Genomic DNA, 21,298 nt, shown 5'->3' with positions numbered 1-21,298 from the left:
TTTCAAATTAGTGTTACAGAATCTCAACCTGATTTAGTTTGTTTTAAAAAAATAAAATGCATATGATTTAAATCAGTTAATTACATTGTCTTAATTGAAATCACTTCACCCTGCTACAAAGTGACCTGAGATGCTTGCTCCTGGCCCTTGCCAACCTAGAAAGCAACAGATGAGGGGTCCTTCCCTGTTTATGTGCTTGAGAGTAAAGGATTGACCTAGGAATTGAACTGCAGTGTCTTCCGCTAGTGCACAGCCTACTGACCGAATCTTCCCACTTGGGGAGTAATCACTTTAACAGAGTTATCTTGTTCTCTTCTGATCTGTTACATTATGTTTGTGGCTTCCTCAGTCACTCATTAGATGAAGAACTCTTCTGTGATGGACGTGAATGCTAAATAAGGCCTATCCCGTTAAATTTCCTATGGTTGGGTTAGGTCAGTCCTTGGCTGGTTGATTCTAGTAAAAGCCCAGGTTCTTCAGCAAGTGGTATTGATGATTTGGTTGGTGCCATGCTACTTTTGAGTCACCATAGAGCCAGCTCCAGCCTGATGTCTTGCTTGAAATGGGCTGTTTCAAACGAGACATAAAACTAAAATTTTGACCACTTATCATCATAAACAATTCCAGGGCAGTTTTTTCTGCCAGAGTAGGAATGTTTACCCTGCATGATTATAATTACATTCTGCCACTCTAGATTCCCTAGGCAGTTTCATTTAATCTTGATTTCCTGTCCTAGGCAGCTGAGTAGTGGTGTGCGCTCTGAAACTGTTGTTATGTTGCCTCCCTGAATTTCAATGGTGGGTGGAGTGATTGCTGTGTCTATTGTCTACAGATTGTACACTTTGTTGAGTGCTTCTGGGGCGTTTGGATGAAAGATACTATGTAAATATCTATTATTAAGGCCCTACTTAACTTGCGATATTGCAATAATTGCAAATTCTGCAATATTAGGCTTCCACCACAGTTTTGACAGTGGGAGCTACACTGTATGTGGGGCTGACAGCAGGAGCCCCTGCTCTCAGCCCCGGGTGGCTGACAGTGGAAAATCGCAGAAAAATAATATTACTTTTCTGCAGTTTTCCATGGCTTGTCCACAACTCAGCCGCAATTTTTTGACAATCATCCCGTGATTCAAGTCGGGCCTTATCTATAATACATGTAGAAAAACCCACCCAGTAGGCAGTAGTACCACTCGACAGAAGAGTCCCAACGGTTCATGGAGAAGATGAAAGCATTAATTACCTCACTGTCTTTGTTTCTAACTAGCCCCAAACCTGGCCATCTCATACTTCAGTGTTTGTGTCCTCCAGCTTCGTTCTCCCTTGTAGCTTTTCTTTTCCACCTTCTTCAGCTCTGCCCCTTCAGAAGAGCAACTGGTGGGGGAAGCAAAGGCCTGGTGACACCAAACCTTTTGCTCATGGCTTTTCGTTGTATGTCAATTCTCTGCAGATGTAATGGGGTCGAACATTTCATTCTGGAGATCATCGGCCGCCTCCCAGACATGGAGATGGTAATCAATGTGCGAGATTACCCCCAGGTCCCCAAGTGGATGAAGCCAGTCAGCCCAGTATTCTCCTTCAGCAAGGTGAGAGTCTGCAGGCACCTTTGTGATAGTGGGGGACACTGTGACCTGCATTTCATCCTCTAGTTCATTGCAGTCACAAGAGTAAGAAGCTATAAATTCCTTTCCTAATGGGACACAGGAATTTTTAAGTGAGTGGGGGTTCTATCACAATGTAATTTCTTTTTCCAATGCCCAAAGGCTCTGAGTCAAAATTACCCTTTTCTTTCAGATACAAAACCTGGAGTTGTTTGTTCTTCATATTTATAGACTTTCTCCTTCTAGCTCTCCAGTGCAACGAATTAGAAATTTGTTCAAGGGAATGACCCCCGCCCAAGCTCATGCTCCAGATAAGTGTCTCATCTGTCCAACAGTGCAGTGATGCATACCGCCACTGGATTTAGTGCCGTTCTCCCTGTGGTTCATTATCAGCTTTAGATCTTTGATAAAGTTATAGTTTCCAGGGGCGGCTCCAGGCACCAGCACGCCAAGCACGTGTCTGGGGCGGCAAGCCACGGGGGGTGCTCTGCTGGTCGCCGCGAGGGCGGCAGGCAGGCTGCCTTCGGCTGCATGTCTGCAGAGGGTCCGCTGGTCCCGCAGCTTCAGTGGACCTCCCGCAGGTGTGCTGCCAAATCCACGGGACCAGGGATCTCCCGCAGGCAAGCCGCCGAAGGCAATCTGCCTGCCATGCTTAGGGCGGCAAAATACCTAGAGCCGACCCTGATAGTTTCATTTTAAGATCACTGTTAAGGGAGTGGGCTTGTGGCCTCACTAAAAACTCAGTTGACCATCATATAGTTGCTTTGAGTTAATTTGCATATTATAATCCTCTTGGTTGATAGTCCAGAAAAGTAACGGTAACTTTTTCTCATAGCTATGAGGTCACACTGTGAACTGTAGCCTCAGGATTACATCACGGCTGTGAAAAATTACAGGAGTTTTTTGAAGTTCCTTCTTTATTTCAAGTGGAATGTGGCCAATGGAGCCAGCTGCTCAGATACCAGTTGGGGGTGCAGTACAAATGCTTCTCCAGAGCCATTGGGAAGTGCTGATAGACCATTGGATGCTCAATTCCGATAAGGGCCATTTGGCCAGTGAAGTGAAGTGGCATCGCTTAAGGGATTATGTCTTTACGGTGACGTGTAGGATGGTCCCCAGGAAGTCTGATGTGGATTAAAGAGAAGCCATGAGCAGCCTAGATGGCAAAGTGTTGCAGGAAATGGTCATAACAGTACTGCCTATTTTATGACCAATAACAACATTTGTAGCTATACATAATTCGTATCTTTTTAAAAAGGTAATCAAAGCCATGCTTCAGGGTATTCACTGATCATGCTAGTGGTCAGGAAGAATATTTTTTTCTCCATGTAGAGCATTGCACAACTAATCTGGTGCATTATGGGTTTCTCTTTCCCTTTCTCTGTAGCATCTGGTATTAGCCATGGCCCAAGGCAGGATACTGGGTTTAACTGTCCAGCAAATCACATAGCACCTCTTTCCCCTTCACATACATACACAAACAAAACCAGACTCTTTATTTGTTGGGCATGTGGCCTTTCAGTACTACAAGGATGGGACTGCTACATTCCCACGGGGGTGGGCGGTAAGTGAGGGCAACACACTGAGAAACAGAATCTAAGCTTGGTTCTGCTTCCCTGGATAAACCTGCAATCCGTGCTCTGCATGTGTGAGGGCATTTGATTGAAACATTTCCTCCAAGTAAAATGTTAGATTGTTGGAAACCAGAAGAAGGCCAGGCAAGTCACAAGAATGGCTCATTTAACACCAGCTGTGCAGGAAGCTTATGTTCAGTGTGGCAGAGCTCTGACGTTGTCCCCATGGGTCCCACGCGGTTTATGTTAGCCTCAGAGGGTCACTGCGACCCTCCACATAGCCCTTCTCTCTCTAGGGCCAGGGTTACAGTCTACTGAGCCTTTTCATCATAAGCCAGCAGGGAGGTTGGTGAGAGAACTCCCATAGTCTTTGTTGTTCCTACGGGTTTATTCAAGAACAAGCGAGTCTCCCATCCTGACAGGGGCCTGTCTTCCCTTCCCAGGAGGTGTTTCTGTAGTGGCAGGTTGGGGGGAACCTGGGCCCGCCCTCTACTCCGGGTTCCGGCCCAGGGACCCTAATGGCAGCATCTGTTGGCAGCCAACCTTTCACTGCCAGAGTTGATACATTTCCCTGGGCTACTTCCCCACAGCTCCCCTGCTTCTCTCTCTCAATGCCTTCTTCACCCTTACCTTAGGGCTTCCTTTCCAGTGGTTTCAGGGTGTCTTCATTACCCAGCCCTTCAGCCACACTGCCTCTCCTCTGGCTCTCTTTGGCCTGACTGGAGTGAGCCCTTTTATAGCATCAGAGGGGCTTTAATTAGAGTCAGGTGCTTAACAGCCTCACCTGACTCTTAGCAGGTTAATTGGAGTCAGGTGTTCTCATTAGCATGGAGCAGCCTCTGCTCTGGTCAGTCAGGGAACAGAAAACTCCTTATCCAGTGGCCAGTATATCTGCCTTCTGCTACTCTGCTGTTCCCAACTGGCCTGGGTCTATCACATCAGGCTAGTTATAAGGAATTGTCCCTATCATGTGTACTGGCTAAATACCTGTGTGTGTTTATTTTGTTTGTTTTTTAAACAAAACCCAGTTGCTCCTCTTCTTAACAGTGAGGGTGAAACTTGGTTAAATGCATGACCACTTGTGTACCTGCTGATTTTCTTGTTTTTAAGACTTCTGAGTACCATGATATCATGTATCCCGCCTGGACATTTTGGGAAGGGGGACCAGCTGTTTGGCCAATTTACCCGACAGGTCTTGGGCGCTGGGACTTAATGAGAGAGGACCTCCGAAGGTACGTTTCAGGAGAGAGGAGTTTTTTTCATAGAAAAGAAACCGCTCAGCACAACTATGCAAGAGAACCTCCTAGCATTGATGCAACATGGTGACAATAACTTGTAAGCCCATTAGGTCTATTTTCCTGAAGCCAAATCATCTCGTGCTCGGGGGGACTGTTTTTACACAGGAGAAGAGACAGGACTTTTCTAAGACAATAGCTCTCAACCTTTCCAGACTACTTTACCCACTTCAGGTGTCTAATTTGTCTTGTGTACCCCCAAGTTTCACCTCACTTAAAAACTACTTGCTTACAAATTATTCACTTTCTCATTTTTACCATATAATTATAAAATTAATAAGTTGGAATATAAATATTGTACTTACATTTCAGTGTACAGTAAATAGAGCAGTATAAACAGGTCATTGTCTGTATGAAATTTTAGTTTGTACTGACTTCGCTAGTGCTTTTTATGTAGCCTGTTGTAAAACTAGGCAAATATCTAGATGAGTTGATATATCCCCTGAAAGACCTCTGTGTACCCCCAGGGATACACATACCGCTAGTTCAGAACCAGTGATCAAAGGGTAAGTCTGAACTGCAATTAAAAACCCATGGCTGGCCTGTACTAGCTGACTTGGGCTTGTGGGATGTGGACTGTAGAGCTGTTTAATTGCAGTGTAGACGTCCAGGCTTGCAGTTTAATTTCAGTGTAGACATCCCTGCGAGGTTCCCAGCACTCGGGCTGCAGCCTGAGCCAGAATGTTTACACTGCAGTTAAACAGCCCCACAGCCCCAACCCCAACCCCATGAGCCTGAGTCAGCTGGCACAGGCCAGCTGTGGGTGTCTGATTGTAGTGTAGACATACCCGAGGGGACCAGAGTCACTGACTAGTAAGGCACGAGAAGTTTGTGAGAGGGTATTTTTCATTTGGCCATGATATTCTTTTTGTCAGTCTAAGGGTTGGTCTCCCTCAGAGAGCAGCACTTAGGCCTGGTCTACACTACAGAGTTAGGTTGGCCTAAGGCAGCTTATGTCGACCTAACTCCGTAAGCGTCCACACTAAAATGTCAGTCCCACTGATGTAACTCGCCCACTACACCGACTTAACTGCACCTCTGTAAGAGGTGTTATGCTTAGGTCAATGTAGTTAGGTCGACCCCACAGTGTCTATGTAGACACTGCATTGCTTGCATCAACTGTTGCTGCCTTTCAGAAGCTGTCCCACAATGCCCCACACTGGCAGTTAAATCGTTGCAAGCACTCCTGGTGAGGACATGCACCGCTAACGCAAGGAGCATAGTGTGGACCTGCAAAAGTGATTTAATTACTGCAGTGGCTGTATGTCGACATAACCTAGGTCAACTTCATTTTGTGGTGTAGACTTGCCCTTAGGCTATGGGAAGGTGAGCAAATATAGGAATGCCGTGGGAAACAAAGCATTTTGAAGCAAAGATCTGTTAGCAACAGACCCCAGGGTTAAATATTTTCCTCCTTGAATTCCTAAGGCAATAATTGATGCCCAAAATACAGGTTTTAAAAAAAAACTGGAGGAGCATTAAAAAAATAAATCATTATTTCTCAAGCACAGAACTACGCCAGGCATCTAATGGCATGATTTTTTAAAAATAGCTTTCCACCTTAAAAAATGTACAATCAGATCCATGCAAGCAGATTCTCCCACCCATATGGACCTCGAGTGACTTCATTGGGGCTCCATGCATGTGCAAAGGTCTACCTGCACAGAGCTGACTGCAGGATTGGGACCTATGTTTTAGACAAGACACAAGTGAGAGCAACAGACATTGGGAAAGAAAGGACAAGGATTACAGAAACTAATCTTGTGGGATAACAATTCTGACATGCATGTGTTTTGGTGGATGTGTGAACATACACATTAGACACACAAGCAGTATATTTAAACTTTCTTTTTATTTTGTTTTTCTAATGGTTCAGTGATTTGTTTAAATTTAAAACGAAGGTGGTTCGTGCAACCATTAGCCTGCAAATTTAGGAACTGAACAATGTTTTGCACGTACAAGAGAAGTAGAAAGTGAAAATGCCTAGAAACTGCCCATTTGATTTGCATGACTGATACTCAGTGAAATGCAAAAAAAAGAAAGCAGCGGGATAAGTAGTGAAATGTGAACTGGAGTTTTAAAATGATTTAAGTTTCAGTAATTCACAGTGTTACTGATAACACAGGAAAGAGTTTGTTTTTGTGTGTATAGATTGATATACACCCCCCTATAATATCTTGGCTAGAGAGCTACCATCTGTGGAAAAGGCCCGTCTTGTTGGGCTTAGTGGAGATGTTTTTCTGCTCTAATGAAAGAATTGGTTCCCATCAAACCTCAAGAATAATGAAATGTGACTATACGGCAGAAACTGAGGACACTTTTTCATGCTTGTGTTAAATTATTTATTCTCGCATATTAAAAAATGTTTCCAGATCTGCAGAAAAATGGCCGTGGAAGAAAAAAATCTCCAAAGGATATTTTCGAGGATCCAGGTGAGCACATTTTCCAGCTCCAGGTTATTCTGGCAATATAGGCTGCCAACAGGTGCCAGTTTAATTAAGACCAAAATAAGTCTGATGGAAATATGCACTAGCCTTTTATTTCTGGGGATCTTTAAGTACTACTTGACACAACAGTTGCCATTTAAAAAGCAGTATGTGCAGTTCTATGACATTTCCTGTGCTAAGAGTAGGCGATATTGCAAAGACCATGCCAAAGGGAAGTAGTGCTGCACAGCAAATAATGCTTTGTTTCACCCTCACCCCACCACGTGGCTACTGCTGTTTTTGTCCACTTCATGAGGAAAAATACCTGACAGAGTTAGGTTCAATCACTAGTTTCTGCTTGAATCAGTAAGAAAGCAGAATATGTTTGGCTTGCGGAGCAGCGGTGGAGCTGCATGGGGTTGCATTTAGGGGTACTGCAGTTGGAAGCAAGCCTTCCAGCCCAAATAAATAGACTTGCACTAGCATGCTAAAAAATAGCAGCGGTGGACGTTGTGGCACTAGCAGAGGCTTGGGCTAGCTACCCGAGCTCAGACCCACCCTGCTCCCTGAATCCAAGCTCAGGTGGCTAGTGAGCCTCAACCATTGCCGCAGCATCCACACATCTACTTTTTAGTGTGTTGGCACAAGCCCCACTAGCCTGAATCTGTTGACCTGGGCTGGGAGGCTTGCTCCCAGCTGCAGTGCCTTACAGTGTCAGCTGTCTGGATTTGTGAAATTTTCTCTAGGTACTAACCAAAAAATGTAACCAAAATATGTTTCTAAAAAGCAAATTGGGTCCACCACCTTGTACAACATCCTCTCGGCTCATGTGCCAAGCATTAGCTGCCATTTGCAACTAATTTAGTGTAGTAAGATATACATATAACAATAGCGATGGTGGGTGTGCTATGAAGAGTTCAGCTGTTTTAGTTCTTAATTAATAAATGGTTTGAATAAGGACTCTTTTTGTTCTGTATTTTGCTTCCCTTAAAATGGGAACTACAGCTACTTTGATATGCATCAGAAGGTTTGTCTGGTATCGTCATAGCTCCTTTTTGGGCATCTATATGCTTTATTTTGTAATTCTCTGCAGCAGTGCACTTTAGTGACTTAGCAAGTATCCCTACAGCAATGATGGGGGGAGTAAGGAAGGAGCAGACTATTTTTTTCCTATTGTTTATAGGTTGTGCATTTAAGAAAACAGACATGAAAATGTGCGACTCTCAATAGTGTATCCAGGGGGCAAAGAGAATGAAGATTTCATTCAGGTCACACCCATGTTAATTTTTCTCCTAACAAAGGGCCTAATCCTAAAAGATGCTAAACATCTCTGAACTTCATAACTTAGATATAAATTGAGAGTAGTCTGCACCTCTCAGGATCAGGCACGAAGAGAATAGCTCTTTTGCTGATTTGTTCTGAATAATGTTTAAAGAATATACCACTTAAAACTAAATGGGATAAGGGAATATCACTTAAAGTTATTCCATTTCACATACCCCCTGCCCCCATTCCCCCAGCTACGTCCTCCTACAGATATTGTGAGCAGCATTTAGCAATATTGCCTTCAGGCCACACAAGAGCCGGTCTGATAGAGACCAGGAGGTATTTCTGTCTTGAATCCCATTGTTGGTTGGCTGTCATGCAGACGTGCAGAATTGGAGACATTCAGAATGACACTGACTGATCTGAATGTTGTTTCTCTTGCAGAACAAGTCCTGAGAGGGATCCCCTCATTGTTCTGTCTCGAGAGAACCCAGAACTCGTCGATGCTGAGTACACTAAAAACCAGGCCTGGAAATCTGAAAAAGTAACCACTAAGGAGCCAACTGCATAAGCAGCTTAGGAAGCAATAGTTTAAAAAGGGCAATTTCAAGTGCTTTATGTAAATGTTGCTTCTTAGAGACTGGTGATAATATTGGTGGGGGAGGCTGTGTCACTAGTTAAGCCACTTCTAAGTCAGGCGTTCAAATTATTGCCATCGGATGGCTGTATCTGTCTAATGTAGGTACGGGCATGGCTCCATCACTGCAGTCTCTGAGCATCTCACAAGTATTTAAAAATAAGTAACAAGCACTCCCCCTTCCCCCAGTCTGTAGGATAAATAACTTGAGGAGGTTTTTTTACTGTGTGTATGTGTGTGTGAGAGAAAAGAGATTATTAAGAGAAAGTGGCATCAGAGAGAGGAGTTTTCCATGTAGATCTGAATGCAGCGAGAGCCAGGTTCATTTCTATCTCTTTCAGGCATGAGTCCCATAGTGTAACACAAGTCCTATGAAGTTCTGTTTCCAGCACTTGCGAACCTCCCCCTGGTGGTTGATAGTTTCACTGTTGTGGGAGCTCAGAGGGAGAGAGGCTCTCACAGGTAGCTATGGTCAGTCCAACAGAGGGCTTTGAATAGCAGGGAAAGGACTTTGGAGTAGGGTGACCAGATGTCCCGATTTTATAGGGACAGTCCTGGTTTTTGGGTCTTTTTCTTATATAGGCTTCTGTTACCCTCCCACCCCCATCCCGATTTTTCACATTTGCTGTCTGGTCACCCTACTTTGGAGTGAATTCTGCATGCACTCCATACTGAATATAGAGAGTGGAGCACCGGAGGGATGTGGTCAGGGTGACCTGTGATGCTACTGGTGTTTTATCCCAGTTAGAGCTTTCCCAGGGTGGGTGGCTTCAGTCCTAGAGTTGCAGTAACCAGACCAGGAGGTCATGAATTCATGGATTGCTGTAGCCCAGTCTGTGTTTGATGGACTAGAGCACAATCTTCTTTTTATCTTTTGCTCTCCTGGTTATTTGAGCATCTAGTAGCCTTAACCTGTCCAAATAAACCCCAAAGCTAGAGACTGACTTAACGAACTGAGGGGCAGATGCCCGCAATTGTGGGGGAAGCAAGTTCTTTGAAGTGCTTCCCTCTTCTACCAGCTCATTCTTCCCTGGGTTTGGCTTTAGCCAGCTGCCCTTTTTCCAGGTGCTGCTTTTGGCTAGGCATTGAGAAGTCTGGGAGACTGTGCTGCTCATGTTTGATACAGAGTTGGTGCTGTCATCTGGAAATGGCTGACACTTCAGCCCAGGTTGTCTGACCTGCTCCCCCAAAGGCTTCATATATGTGCTGAACAATAGTGGGGAGGGGAGGGGAGAGCCTCATGGGACTCCACCCATGAGGGCTGTGGAGGAACTGTGCCCATAACAATCTTCTGCGGTTCTGAGAAGAAAGATCTGACCCACTGAGGGCATCCTTCTAGGAAGCTGGGCTGAGACATTTCATTATCAGTGAGGAAAATTCTTGTCAGTTTGCAAAGACAATCACTTAGATTCAGACTGTGGTAACAGAGCAGGCTCTTTAGGGGACAGAGGGCTGGGCATTCTCTGCTAGAGTTTAAGCCATTGTTGTTCACTGAGGTTTTGGACATGTGGGAGAAGCAACCAGAGACAGTAGCAAAGATTATTTTCGCCCCTGTGATTGAGGGTGTGTGTCTGCTGCCTGTCTGCTGAGGATGGGGGTCTGGGAGTCAGTGACCAACATGGCTTCTTGCTATCTGCGTCTGCTCAGGAAGTTGCAACCCTTCCTCTGTGATGGAGGAAGCTCTCACTGTGGCTGACTGTTAACTCTTCAGGGGACAAGTTGGAGGCTTTTTGACAGTTCCTGTACACTAACCAACAACACTTTCCCCCAGCACTATTAACTTAAAAGTTCCAGCGCACACAGAGATGAGGAAAATGAATTGCTAAAGCCCAACCCTCTTTATAGTCATTAAGTAAGAGACTTATTCTTAGAATGTTTGTAACGTACGGAGAATATTTCTCAGGTAAAGATGAGAGAGGCCCCCAAAGATGCTACTGCAATTAGAAGCCAAACTGGTTTCCCATGACCAGGGAGACTTTTGAGACTTTAGCCTTATTTATGATTTGTTGAAAAAGAAGCCTCACAGAAAATGTGATCAGAAAATAAATTGTACTGAATTAATTTTTTGAAGTCTCTTTTTTTTGAAGGACACTCTTGGGAAACCGCCTGCGAAGGAAATTCCTCTGGTCGATCACTGCAAATACAAGTGAGGTTTTGCTCAATAAATCTGTTCAGGAGCTGCTGAAATCTTGTCTGATTGTTAGTGTTATTAGGCTTGTTTGTTTTAATGTGTCATTTTCTTTTTAAGGCCCCAATCCTGCAACTGAATCCATGCAGGCAGGCAGCTCTCTGCACCTATGTGGAGTCAATTGAAGGTTTGGGAGAGCTTAGTTTGGCCTCTTTAAAGGTCAGTGTCAAGAGACTGCCAAGTCTGGAATGTAAAGGAGAACTGAAGAGTTCTGTGGAAACTAACTACAAAGGCCTCCCTTAAACCAAAATGTTTAAAATTAAGCGTGTCCTTTTTACTTGCCTACCAAACCCTGGGTTCAGGGTTCTCTACAGTTGTTTATATTGCTAACCTCCATGGCATAAGAAATGCAGCTCTTGGTCTGGTATCTGAAATCAGACCTTGGCAGGTGAAGTGTCTTTGTTCTCACTTTCTCACTAGTTCTTACATCAGAGGCAGGGGGCATGGAAAATGCAAACTTGTTAGCTAGAGCCTAGTCTCTCCACGCACATTTTTCATTTGAGGTGAGGGCACTTAGCATTTCAGATTTTAAAAAGCAGCCAAAGTTTCAAAAAAGTGCTTTAAAAAAAATCCTGAGTTAGTGGATGGGGAATGCCAATACGAAATCAAAATTTTCTTTGCTTCTCTTTTTACAGATACCTGTTTAATTTCCGAGGGGTAGCAGCCAGTTTCCGTTTCAAACACCTCTTCTTGTGTGGCTCATTAGTCTTTCACGTAGGGGAAGAGTGGCTTGAGTTCTTCTACCCACAGCTGAAGCCTTGGGTACATTACATCCCAGTCAAACCAGACCTCTCTGATGTCAGGTAGGAGACTACAGGTGATTTTCTGGAATGACTCAATGATCCCAAGTGTGTTATGCAGAGTATTTCATGCAGTGGGCTCTATGCTACCCATGCTACTCAAGGTATGATCAGGCTTGGGTTGTATTGACAAATACCCACACTCTGCTCGTATTCAGTGCACCAAAGGTAGAAAGAACATCATGTGGCATTTGCTGATCCCTTAGACAGTGGGGATATATATGTTTCATTCTCCTTTCTTTGTAAGAGAAACAAACAAAATTCTCAGTACATATTAGTCATACAGGAAATAGTTTAGAGCCATAGACATGTTGAGGAAAAATATATTATTGGCCTCATTAGAGAGACACAGTAAATATTGACATTCTTCTAACATAAGTTCGATTATTGAAGGTATTTTTGATTATGCCTTACCTTTTTAGTAATAATATCTATTCTGAGATCTGGGCCAGGAGGATGTCACCGATGTTCAGCACACCTTGAACCTAAAGGTTAGAAGTGAAAATTGAGACAAGCCCTCAGCATTTCTGACTTAGAGTAAAAAGGAGAGCAGTCATCTTAGCCGTTAATGGTTCCAAACGTTCGTCAGCTGCCAGAATTCAGATTCCCCCTTGTCCCGCCCCCAGAAGACTGGTATGAAAGTTTAGTTATGAAAGTAGCAGCACCAATCACATGCTTGGCTTTAGGATCCCCAAATCTAGTTCTGCCACAACACACTAACTGGGTGTGCGGTATTATGCACTGAGCCAATACTTAGTAGCAATTTTTCTTTTTCCTTTTAGGGAGCTGTTGCAGTTTGTGAAGGAAAATGATGATGTAGCACAAGAAATTTCAGAGAGGTAAATTGTGTATTCTTCCTGATTGTCAAACACCCATCCTCCAGTACTCAGCATTCAAAAGAGATACCTGTCAAGGACAGCCTGGTGATAACAGCGCACAATGTATCTATCTTCAGCAGGGAGAGTGGCGAGCGCAGGGTATTGATAACAGAACTCTTCACCCTTAGTTCAAATCTGATCCATGTCAATAGTCCCCCAAAGAGGTATCAAATACTGATAACTTTTGTTCATTGTACAAAATGAGTTAGCCCCAGTGAACAAATGTCCATTTCACAAAAATGCTGCCACCACCACTGGCAGTAAATGTCAAATAGGACTGATTGGTGGGGGCAATGTAGGGGAAGCTTGCAGTGCCACTCCCTAAGCTGTACCTGTCTTGTGACTAATTAGTCATCAGAGCTGCTTGTGGTAATGAAAGGTGTCACATTAATATTAATAATAAACTGTATATAGCACATCCAAATTCTCATGTTTCCCCATTTAAAAAAAAATCTGGGAAAATTGATATAAAATAGCTAAATCCAAGGACTTTTCATCTTACAGGAACAAAGTTTGACTTTGAGCTGTCACTTTATTTTTGTTTGCCTCCAGGGGGCACCAGTTCATCATGGACCACTTGCAGATGAAGGATGTCTCTTGTTACTGGGAGACTCTGCTGACTGAATACTCTAAAGCCCTGACTTACAAAGTTAAGAGGAGGAAAAACTATGATGAGATTGTCTCCAAACACTTGAAAACAGAACTTTAAAACCATTGTGGTTCTCTTTCCAATTCAAGGCCTGGGACTGGTGGTCACTGAAAATCCAAAAACTGATGTACCTTCTGTTACTCTTCTTCCCTTAGATTTATTATCTCATACTCTAAAGCAGTGGTTCTCAACCGGGGTCCGCGGACTCTGCCTAAAGTGTCCATGAAAGACTGAAAACTGACTGAACAGAATTCAACTATATATTCAGACAATGTATTTCCAAAGGGGTCCACACCTCCATTCAGAATTTCCAAAGGGGTCTGCAAATGAAAAAAAGTTGAAAACCACTGCTGTAAAGCTACAGCAAGCAGCATTATTGTTACTTTAAAACAGTTTGTGTACAATGAGAGTGAATCACATTAACTAGACCCCCAACTTCGGGAGAACATATATAATCAATGAGGCGGTTGACTCTAGTGCTTAGAGCAGGGAACTGGAAATCGAGACTCCTGGGTTTTGTTACCACCCCTATCTCTAACTCACTGAGCCTGATCCAAAGTCCATTGCAGTAAGTGGGAGTCATCAGTGGCCTTTGGATCAGGCCCCAGGGGACCTCAGGCTAGTCATTTAAACCCTCTGTGCCTCCCTCCATATAGGTAGACTTCTATTTGGGGCAAATTTCCAATGTTATTGTGATTGTTTGATGGCAGTTTGGGTACAAGTGTTTCCTGTCAGCAGCCGTGGTTGGGATTTTAGGTTACCGTTATGGGTGGGTTAGGGTTGTTGTTTTTAAGTCTGTAAAGCACCCAGATGTTAATGCCATGTTGGACACTAAAAAGTACCTTTGAACAACTAAACTACCTACCTCACTGAGGGGTTTTGATGATGGATGAATGTTTTTAAAGTGCTCTCTGATCCTGAGATGAGAGGTGCAGTCATAATGCACAATGTTCTCTGCCTTTGCCACCCTAAGGTGTACTCCTCCCATCCCTTGCATTTGCCCTAAATAATCTCAAGGCCTTGCATAAACACCGCCTGTCTTTTGACCAAGGATAGCTGGATAGAGGTTTTAGTCTGTGCATTCCTTTGGACACTTTTACCTTATGTTTTAAAAGTTGGGTTCTTCTTCGAGAGATGTTCCTGTGGTTGCTCCACTCCAGGTGTTGGTGGGTCCCTGCACCTTCGTTCGGAGATTTTTACAGCAGTACTCGTACCGGTCACGCACTCACAGAGCCTGCCTCCGCCCCGCCCCGCTCTAATGTACCTTAATGGTACGTGTGTGCGACCCGTCTCCTCAGTTCCTTCTCTACCATCTCTGGCCTGAGACGGAGCTCAGCAGACTTGTTAGAGACTTTCTCTTCCTTTGTTCAAATTCCTTCCTAGTTAGTTTGTTACCAATAGTACTTAGTTACCATTTTTCTATCTTCTCTCTCTCTCTCTCTCTCTCTCTAAATAATTAATTTTTTTCTTTGTTCCTGTCAGCAGCAGCTGCTTCCGACATGCCTGGCTCCCCAGGCTTTAAGTGCTGCTCTACCTGCAATGATGCGTCCCTCTTTCAGATGGCCATTCAAAATGCATAAAATGTTTGGGGGAGTCCCACATCCCCCCCCAAAATGTGCCCACTGCAGCAAGCTCAAATCCAGGGTACAGAAGGACAGGGAGCTGAGACTAAAACTGCTCCTCCTTCAAAAATCTCTAGGGTCAGCTTCAGACCTGGGTGCCGACTCTGCTGCACACACCCCCACCCCCTCCGCCTCAAAGAAAGATTACAAAAGGCACCTTCTCTCACCCGCAAAGGGAACTTCGTGGGAGAAGACTTCCCCAGGCAGGTCTACAGCCTCCCTCCCAGCACTTTCCCGGCTGAGCACTTTTGACATGCTGGGCTCCTCCGGCGCCGCGTGAAACCTGCCTGCGGTGGTAGCACAAAACTCTGGTGCTGAGGCTTCAGGCTTCCAGTTGCCTGCCTCTCATATGGCACTGTTTGGCACTGCAAAGGAACCGGGGCCGACACATTCTGACATGCCTGACCCCCCGCAGGCTATTATTGCTCTCCCGGCACCGGCACCCGCTGAGCTGGCTGGCAGTGAAACAATGCTCAGGACACCGGTGCATAGAAACTTTTCTTCAAAGCAGATTCCTCTTGCACAGTCCTCACCTCACAGAGGAGCTCCAGCACCGCATTTTACACAGTCAAGGGACCGGCTGGTGTCACCTATCCTGCAGTCACCCCTACTTAGTGCCTACTTCTCTCCAAATGCTCAGTCAGGGTCCGAACAGCCTTTTTCCAGTGATGAGGAAGCTGGACTTCAGGGAGAATTTTCACCATATCAAATCTCCCATCCTCAGACCCCAATCAATAGAGGTCATAGAAAAATTACCTTGTCCTACTCTCAGGATCCTGCCCTGTGGTGCGTAAACCCCTGGATGGCACCACCTATGCCCTTCCCACCACAGTGGCAATATTGGGCTCCATGGGCATCTTATCCTTGAGACCACACTCGCTATGACACCACAGCCAGGCATGACACCTGCCTGGCACCGCCAGCTGACGAACCTGCCTCCGGTGTAATGCAACAGGTAGCACCGTCACAACTGCAGGATCAGTCATGACATGCCTCCAACGCAGTGGACCCACTTGTTATGCCTGATGAAACCTTACTTCCTCCTCCCCCGACATCTTCAGATGACTTCTCAAAATTTCAAGACCTTTTCAAAAGAGTTGCCAGTGAGTTAAGAATTAACTTGGAGGAGGTTCCTGAACAGCAGCATGAGTTAATGGACATCCTGTAGCCCTCTTCTTCTTCTAGGATTGCATTACTGATCAACACAGCCCTTTTGGAACCTGCTATGGCCATCTGGCAGAATCCCGCTGCAAGCCTACCTACCTGTAAACGAGAGGATGGCAAGTACTTCATCCCTTCCAAGGGCTGTGAATTCCTTTTCATTCATCCAGCGCCAAACTCGCTGGTAGTAGATGCAGTCAACCAAAAGACCAAACACCAGTTTCTCCGCTCCACCCTATTTGATTAGATCTTCTCGGACGTAAAGTATATGCATCTTCCACGTTACAATTTTGCATTGCTAATTATACAGCCGTTCTGGCAAAATATGACCACAAAAATTACAAAAAATTCATGGACTTTATTGATGACATTCCAGAAGAAAAGAAGCAACAATTCATGGCTCTAGTTTCCGAGGGACAAATCATCTTACATACCGCTCTTCAAGCGGCCCTCGATGCAGCCAATACTGCAGCAAAATCTACTGCTACAGCAGTGGTCATGTGCTGAGGTTCATGGCTCTCCTCCTCTTCCTTTCCTCGAGAGGTCCAGAATACCATTGAAGATTTTCCCTTTGACGGCGACAAACTCTTTGCCTCCACGACGAATGACGTACTTCCATTCAATGAAGTACTCAAGGGCAACTCTCCTGTCCTTAGGAATTCAAACCCCTACAACCAGAAGGCAACAATATAGATCTCAACCTTACCAGCGTCCACGCTACCCTACGTATACCCAGCACTTCCATAGATCATATGAGCAGCAACAACAACAGCAGCAACGCCAGAGACCCAGATACCAGCGTCGTCATCCCAATTCCTCGGCAGCGTCTCAACCCCTTCCAACTAATAAGCAGATTTGAAGCGTTGGTCGAGTGTTTAGAAAACAACGTTCCCATTCAGCACTTACACCGCATGTCCCTATTTTTGGACAGCGCCTACGACCATTCTCCCGTCAATGGCAGAACATTACCACCACCAAGTGGATTATAGAGGTCGTCACAATTGGCTATTCTATCCCTTTCCTATCCTTGCCTCATTCCTACCTACCCACCCACTCTCCCTGTCCCTCTTCAGGGATCTCTCTCACAAGCAACTGCTCCTCCAAGAATTACAACATCTCCTTCTATTGGGAGCAGTGGAACTCGTGCCCGAACGACACAGAGGGAAGGGGTTTTATTCCCATTATTTCTTAACAGAAAAGAAAACCAGGGGATGGTGACTGATCCTCGACCTCAGGCGGCTCAACAAATTCATCAAAAAGCAAAAGTTAAAATGGTTACCCTCACCACCATAATACCAGCGCTGGAGCAGGGCAATTGGTTTTCAGCCCTCGACCAATAGGACACCTATTTTCATGTGACTGTACATCCGGCCCACAGATGTTTCTTTTGTTTTACCCTCGGCTTGACACATTTTCAATACAGGGTGCTACCCTTCGGCCTATCCACCACCCCCCGTGTTTTTTCCAAGCTCCTACCCATAATCACTGCCTACCTCAGGAAACAAGGGGTCATAATATTTCCTTACCCTCGACGATTGTCTCCTCAAAGCCTCAACGCTTGACGGCGCGCTTAGATTCACACAGCTCACCGTCGCTTGCTTCCTATCCCTCCGCCTACAAATAAACAAAAACAAAACCACATTATCTCCTAGCCAGCACCTGGAGTTCATAGGAGCACACCTTGACTCCTGGACTGGAATAGCATCTCTCCCGCCCAATCGCTTCAACAGCATAAAGCTGTGGCAATGAAACTTTGCAACAGTCCTCAGGTCACCTCTCGAGACTGTCTACAACTACTTTCATGGTCCAAAATGCACAACTATACATGAGGTGCTTCCAAGCTTGGTTGGCCACAGTTTACAAACCGAATGTGCACGCTTTAAACAAGCCTCTATCCATACCTTTCAGAGTCAAAGACTCTCTCCTATGGTGGACAGTTCCCTCCAACCTCTGCTCAGGAGTCTTCTTTCTCCAGGATGCTCCATCCCTCATAATGACTACCGATGCATCCCTCACAGGGTGGGGTGCACACATTTCCACCACAGTCCAGGGGCTATGGTCTTCAGCTGAAACCTCCCTGCACATAAACGTCCTAGAACTTCGAGCCATAGGCAATGCCTGCTGTCACTTCCTCCCATTAATCTGCAACAAACATTTATGGATAATGACAGACAACATCTCTTGCATGTTCTATGTAAACAGGCAGGGAGGAGCTCGCTCTCACTCGCTTTGCACAGAAGCTATGAAGCTCTGGAATTGGTGCCCTGCGAACAACATCCGGATATCAGCCGCCTATCTTCCCAGAGCTATGAATACCACAGCGGACGAATTAAGCAGATGATTTCCCTGGGATCATGAATGAGAGATAAATGAGACAATCATCCGCAACATAGTCCACTATAGACCTTTTTGCAACTGCGAAAAATACTAAATGTCCCGAATTTTGCTCCAGAGTGGGACTGGGCAAACATTATGGTCCCATTGCATCAGGACTTACTTTATGCTTTTCCCCCGATACCGGCTCTCCACAGAGTTCTGACAAAGATACGAACAGATTGTGCCGCTGTGATTCTGATTGCCCCATCATGGCCTAGACAACCGTGGTTTTCGTTCCTCACCAGAATGTCACTTCACCCACTGATTTCATTGCCCCTCACTGCGAATTTCCTATCCCAACCATGCTTCATCTCAAAGCTTGGTTCCTATATGATTCTCCCAAAACGAACTAGCATGCTCTGAGCAGGTTCAAAGAGTGCTCCTACATAGGTGATGCAAGCAGATTGTGTTCTGCTGTCTCTGAAAGTGGAAGTGATTCACACAATGGTGTTCAACTAAACAACTTCCTCCTACTTCTGCACCTCTTCTGCTCATACTTGACTACCTATTAGACCTTAAGCAATCAGGCCTTTCTTTCAGCTCCATCAAAGTCCACTTAGCCACTATTACAACTTTTCATGACAAGATCGACGATACCTCTGTTTTTGCTCATCCAGTCACCAAGCGTTTTCTCAAAGGATGCCAATCCCTATACCCAGACAGACCTCCTACCCCTCTGTGGGACCTTCACTTAGTATTAACCTGCTTAACTCAACAACCATTCGAGCCCCTAGCCACTTGCTCCCTCTTACATCTCTCTATGAAAACAGCATTCTTAGTGGCAATCACCTCTGCCAGATGGGCAGGAGAAATAGCAGCTCTCGTGGCGGACCCACCATATACACTATTTTTTAAGGACAAGGTTACCCTTCGATTACACCCCAAATTTCTTCCAAAGGTGCATTCGTCATTCCACATCAACGAGCAGATACACCTACCAACCTTCTTTCCTAAAGCCCATGCAAACTCTTTTGAATCCACAATGCATATGTTAGACGTACGCAGGGCTTTGTGCTTCTATCTGGATAGAACCAAGCCCTTTAGGAACTCTTCTAGACTCTTTGTCTCCATCACGGAGCGTTCCAAAGGGACACCTATTTCTACCCAGAGACTTTCAAACTGGATTTCTGAGTGTATCTGACTGTGCTATCAGATAAAGAAAGTTATGCCTCCAGCTGGCATCAGAACTCACTCCAATAGATCAGTGGCTACCTCCGTGGCTTTTCTACGCAAAGTTCCCCTGGTTGACATCTGTAAAGTGGCCACTTGATCTTCTGAACACACATTTGTTAAGCACTGTACCTTTACTCAAGGCCCTCTCTCTGATACACAATTAGGCAGAGTTGTATTATCTACTGCATTCCTACCAAATCTGAAGTCCCTACCTCCTTGAGGTACCATGCCTTTAAGTCACTTGGAGTGGAGCACCCACAGGGATATCGCTCAAAGAAGAAGAGAAGGAGGAGGTTACTCACCTTGTGCAGTAACTGACGTTCTTCAAGATGAGTGTCCCTGGGGTGCTCCACTATCCACCCTTCTCCCCTCTACTTTGGAATTGGGGTAGCCTCCATTGTAGAGAAGAAACTGAGGAGACTGGTCATGCACGCATACTATTAAGGTACACTCGGGGGCAGGGAGGCTCTTTGCGTGCACGATCGGTATGAGTACTGTAAAAATCTCTGTGTGAAGGCGTAGGGATGCACCAACACCTGGAGTGGAGCACCCACAGGGACACTCATCTTGAAGAACGTCAGTTACTGCACAGGGGGAGTAACCTCCTCTGTCTTATCCATGTAAGCTGTGAACTGTCCGTCTCTGTGAGCTGAGACTGTCTCCTTGACCATGTACATGCTGTGCTAACAGTACCAGCCTGCATGATTCTCAGCACATTGGCTTTGAATATGCAAGGGTGGATGTCACTGGAGCAATTCTTTTTGCAGCCCGTCAACGTGGCTCCTTAGTTGTGTGGTGGGCTCATTGCAGAATGAAATAAAGTGCTAAGACTGTCTGAAAGCACAACAGCGTAAGCAACTGCTTGGGGTCTCACTCTTTTGAGGTTTTTGCATCTCATGTGAGTACTGCAACTCGTTGGCTGGCCATGTGTTACTTAGATAACTGGTGGGGTGGGGAGTGGAAACAGAGGGGAGATGGAGGCAACTACTTACCCCCTCCTTCTCCTTTGGCAACTGAATCAGAGGAATAGAAAAAGCCGTGACCTGATTTTTCTGACTTCTGGCAGATTGGGGTGCTGCAGAGTTCTCACACACAAACACACCCCAACATCAGGCCCCAGTACAGGGCAAGAAGAACTAGACATGACAGGCAAACATCAATTTCCAGTGCAGAGCACCAATTACAGGACCACTGGCTGGGCTGACCCAGCATGTAAAAGAATGAAATCAGGAAATGAATAGCTTGGAGTCAGAACTGTGTAATATTGGAAGACTTTTTAATAAAAGCTTGAATGACAGGTTTTAACGAGGAGATGGAATTATATGAAATGATAGATTTATCTACTGTATTTTTAAATCCTTTTTGTTTTTAATGAAGTGCTTTTGGATTAAAAACAAAAAACAATGCTTTTTATTGGCTGAATTATTTCTCAACCAAAAGAATGATTCTGTCATAATAAAGGAACTGGACAGTCAACAGCTGTTCTGCCCAACAGGATGTAGCAATATATACATTCCTTACCATTTGTTCTCTTTGGGGAGATGTTTTATTGAGGAATTGGATAGCTCATGGGAATGGGATTGAGAAGTGGAGCCTTTTGCATCTAAAGCTATATCTGTACTTAAGGGAGCATGTAGAGTACAGGAGCTACAC

General features: G+C 45.0%; 1 protein-coding gene across 2 annotated transcripts in view; it reads left to right on the top strand.

The window, feature by feature from the left end:
- The window catches only part of POGLUT1 (protein O-glucosyltransferase 1), a 28,480-nt gene extending 7,422 nt beyond the window's left edge, over positions 1-21,058 (top strand). For both annotated transcript variants that reach the window (XM_045002026.1, XM_045002025.1), the window contains exons 4-11: positions 1,450-1,585; positions 4,285-4,406; positions 6,842-6,901; positions 8,606-8,705; positions 10,886-10,944; positions 11,622-11,789; positions 12,569-12,625; positions 13,217-21,058. In XM_045002026.1, coding sequence (XP_044857961.1) covers positions 1,450-1,585; positions 4,285-4,406; positions 6,842-6,901; positions 8,606-8,705; positions 10,886-10,944; positions 11,622-11,789; positions 12,569-12,625; positions 13,217-13,373 — 859 coding nt within the window. In that variant the 3' untranslated portion in view covers positions 13,374-21,058. The remainder of the gene's footprint in view (positions 1-1,449; positions 1,586-4,284; positions 4,407-6,841; positions 6,902-8,605; positions 8,706-10,885; positions 10,945-11,621; positions 11,790-12,568; positions 12,626-13,216) is intronic.
- The last annotated feature ends 240 nt before the right edge of the window (positions 21,059-21,298 follow it).

Source organism: Mauremys mutica, chromosome 1 (genome assembly GCF_020497125.1).
Source record: "Mauremys mutica isolate MM-2020 ecotype Southern chromosome 1, ASM2049712v1, whole genome shotgun sequence".
NCBI lineage: Eukaryota > Metazoa > Chordata > Testudines > Geoemydidae > Mauremys > Mauremys mutica.
Note: the sequence above shows the minus strand (reverse complement) of the source record. Positions and strands in the feature narration are given on the sequence as shown.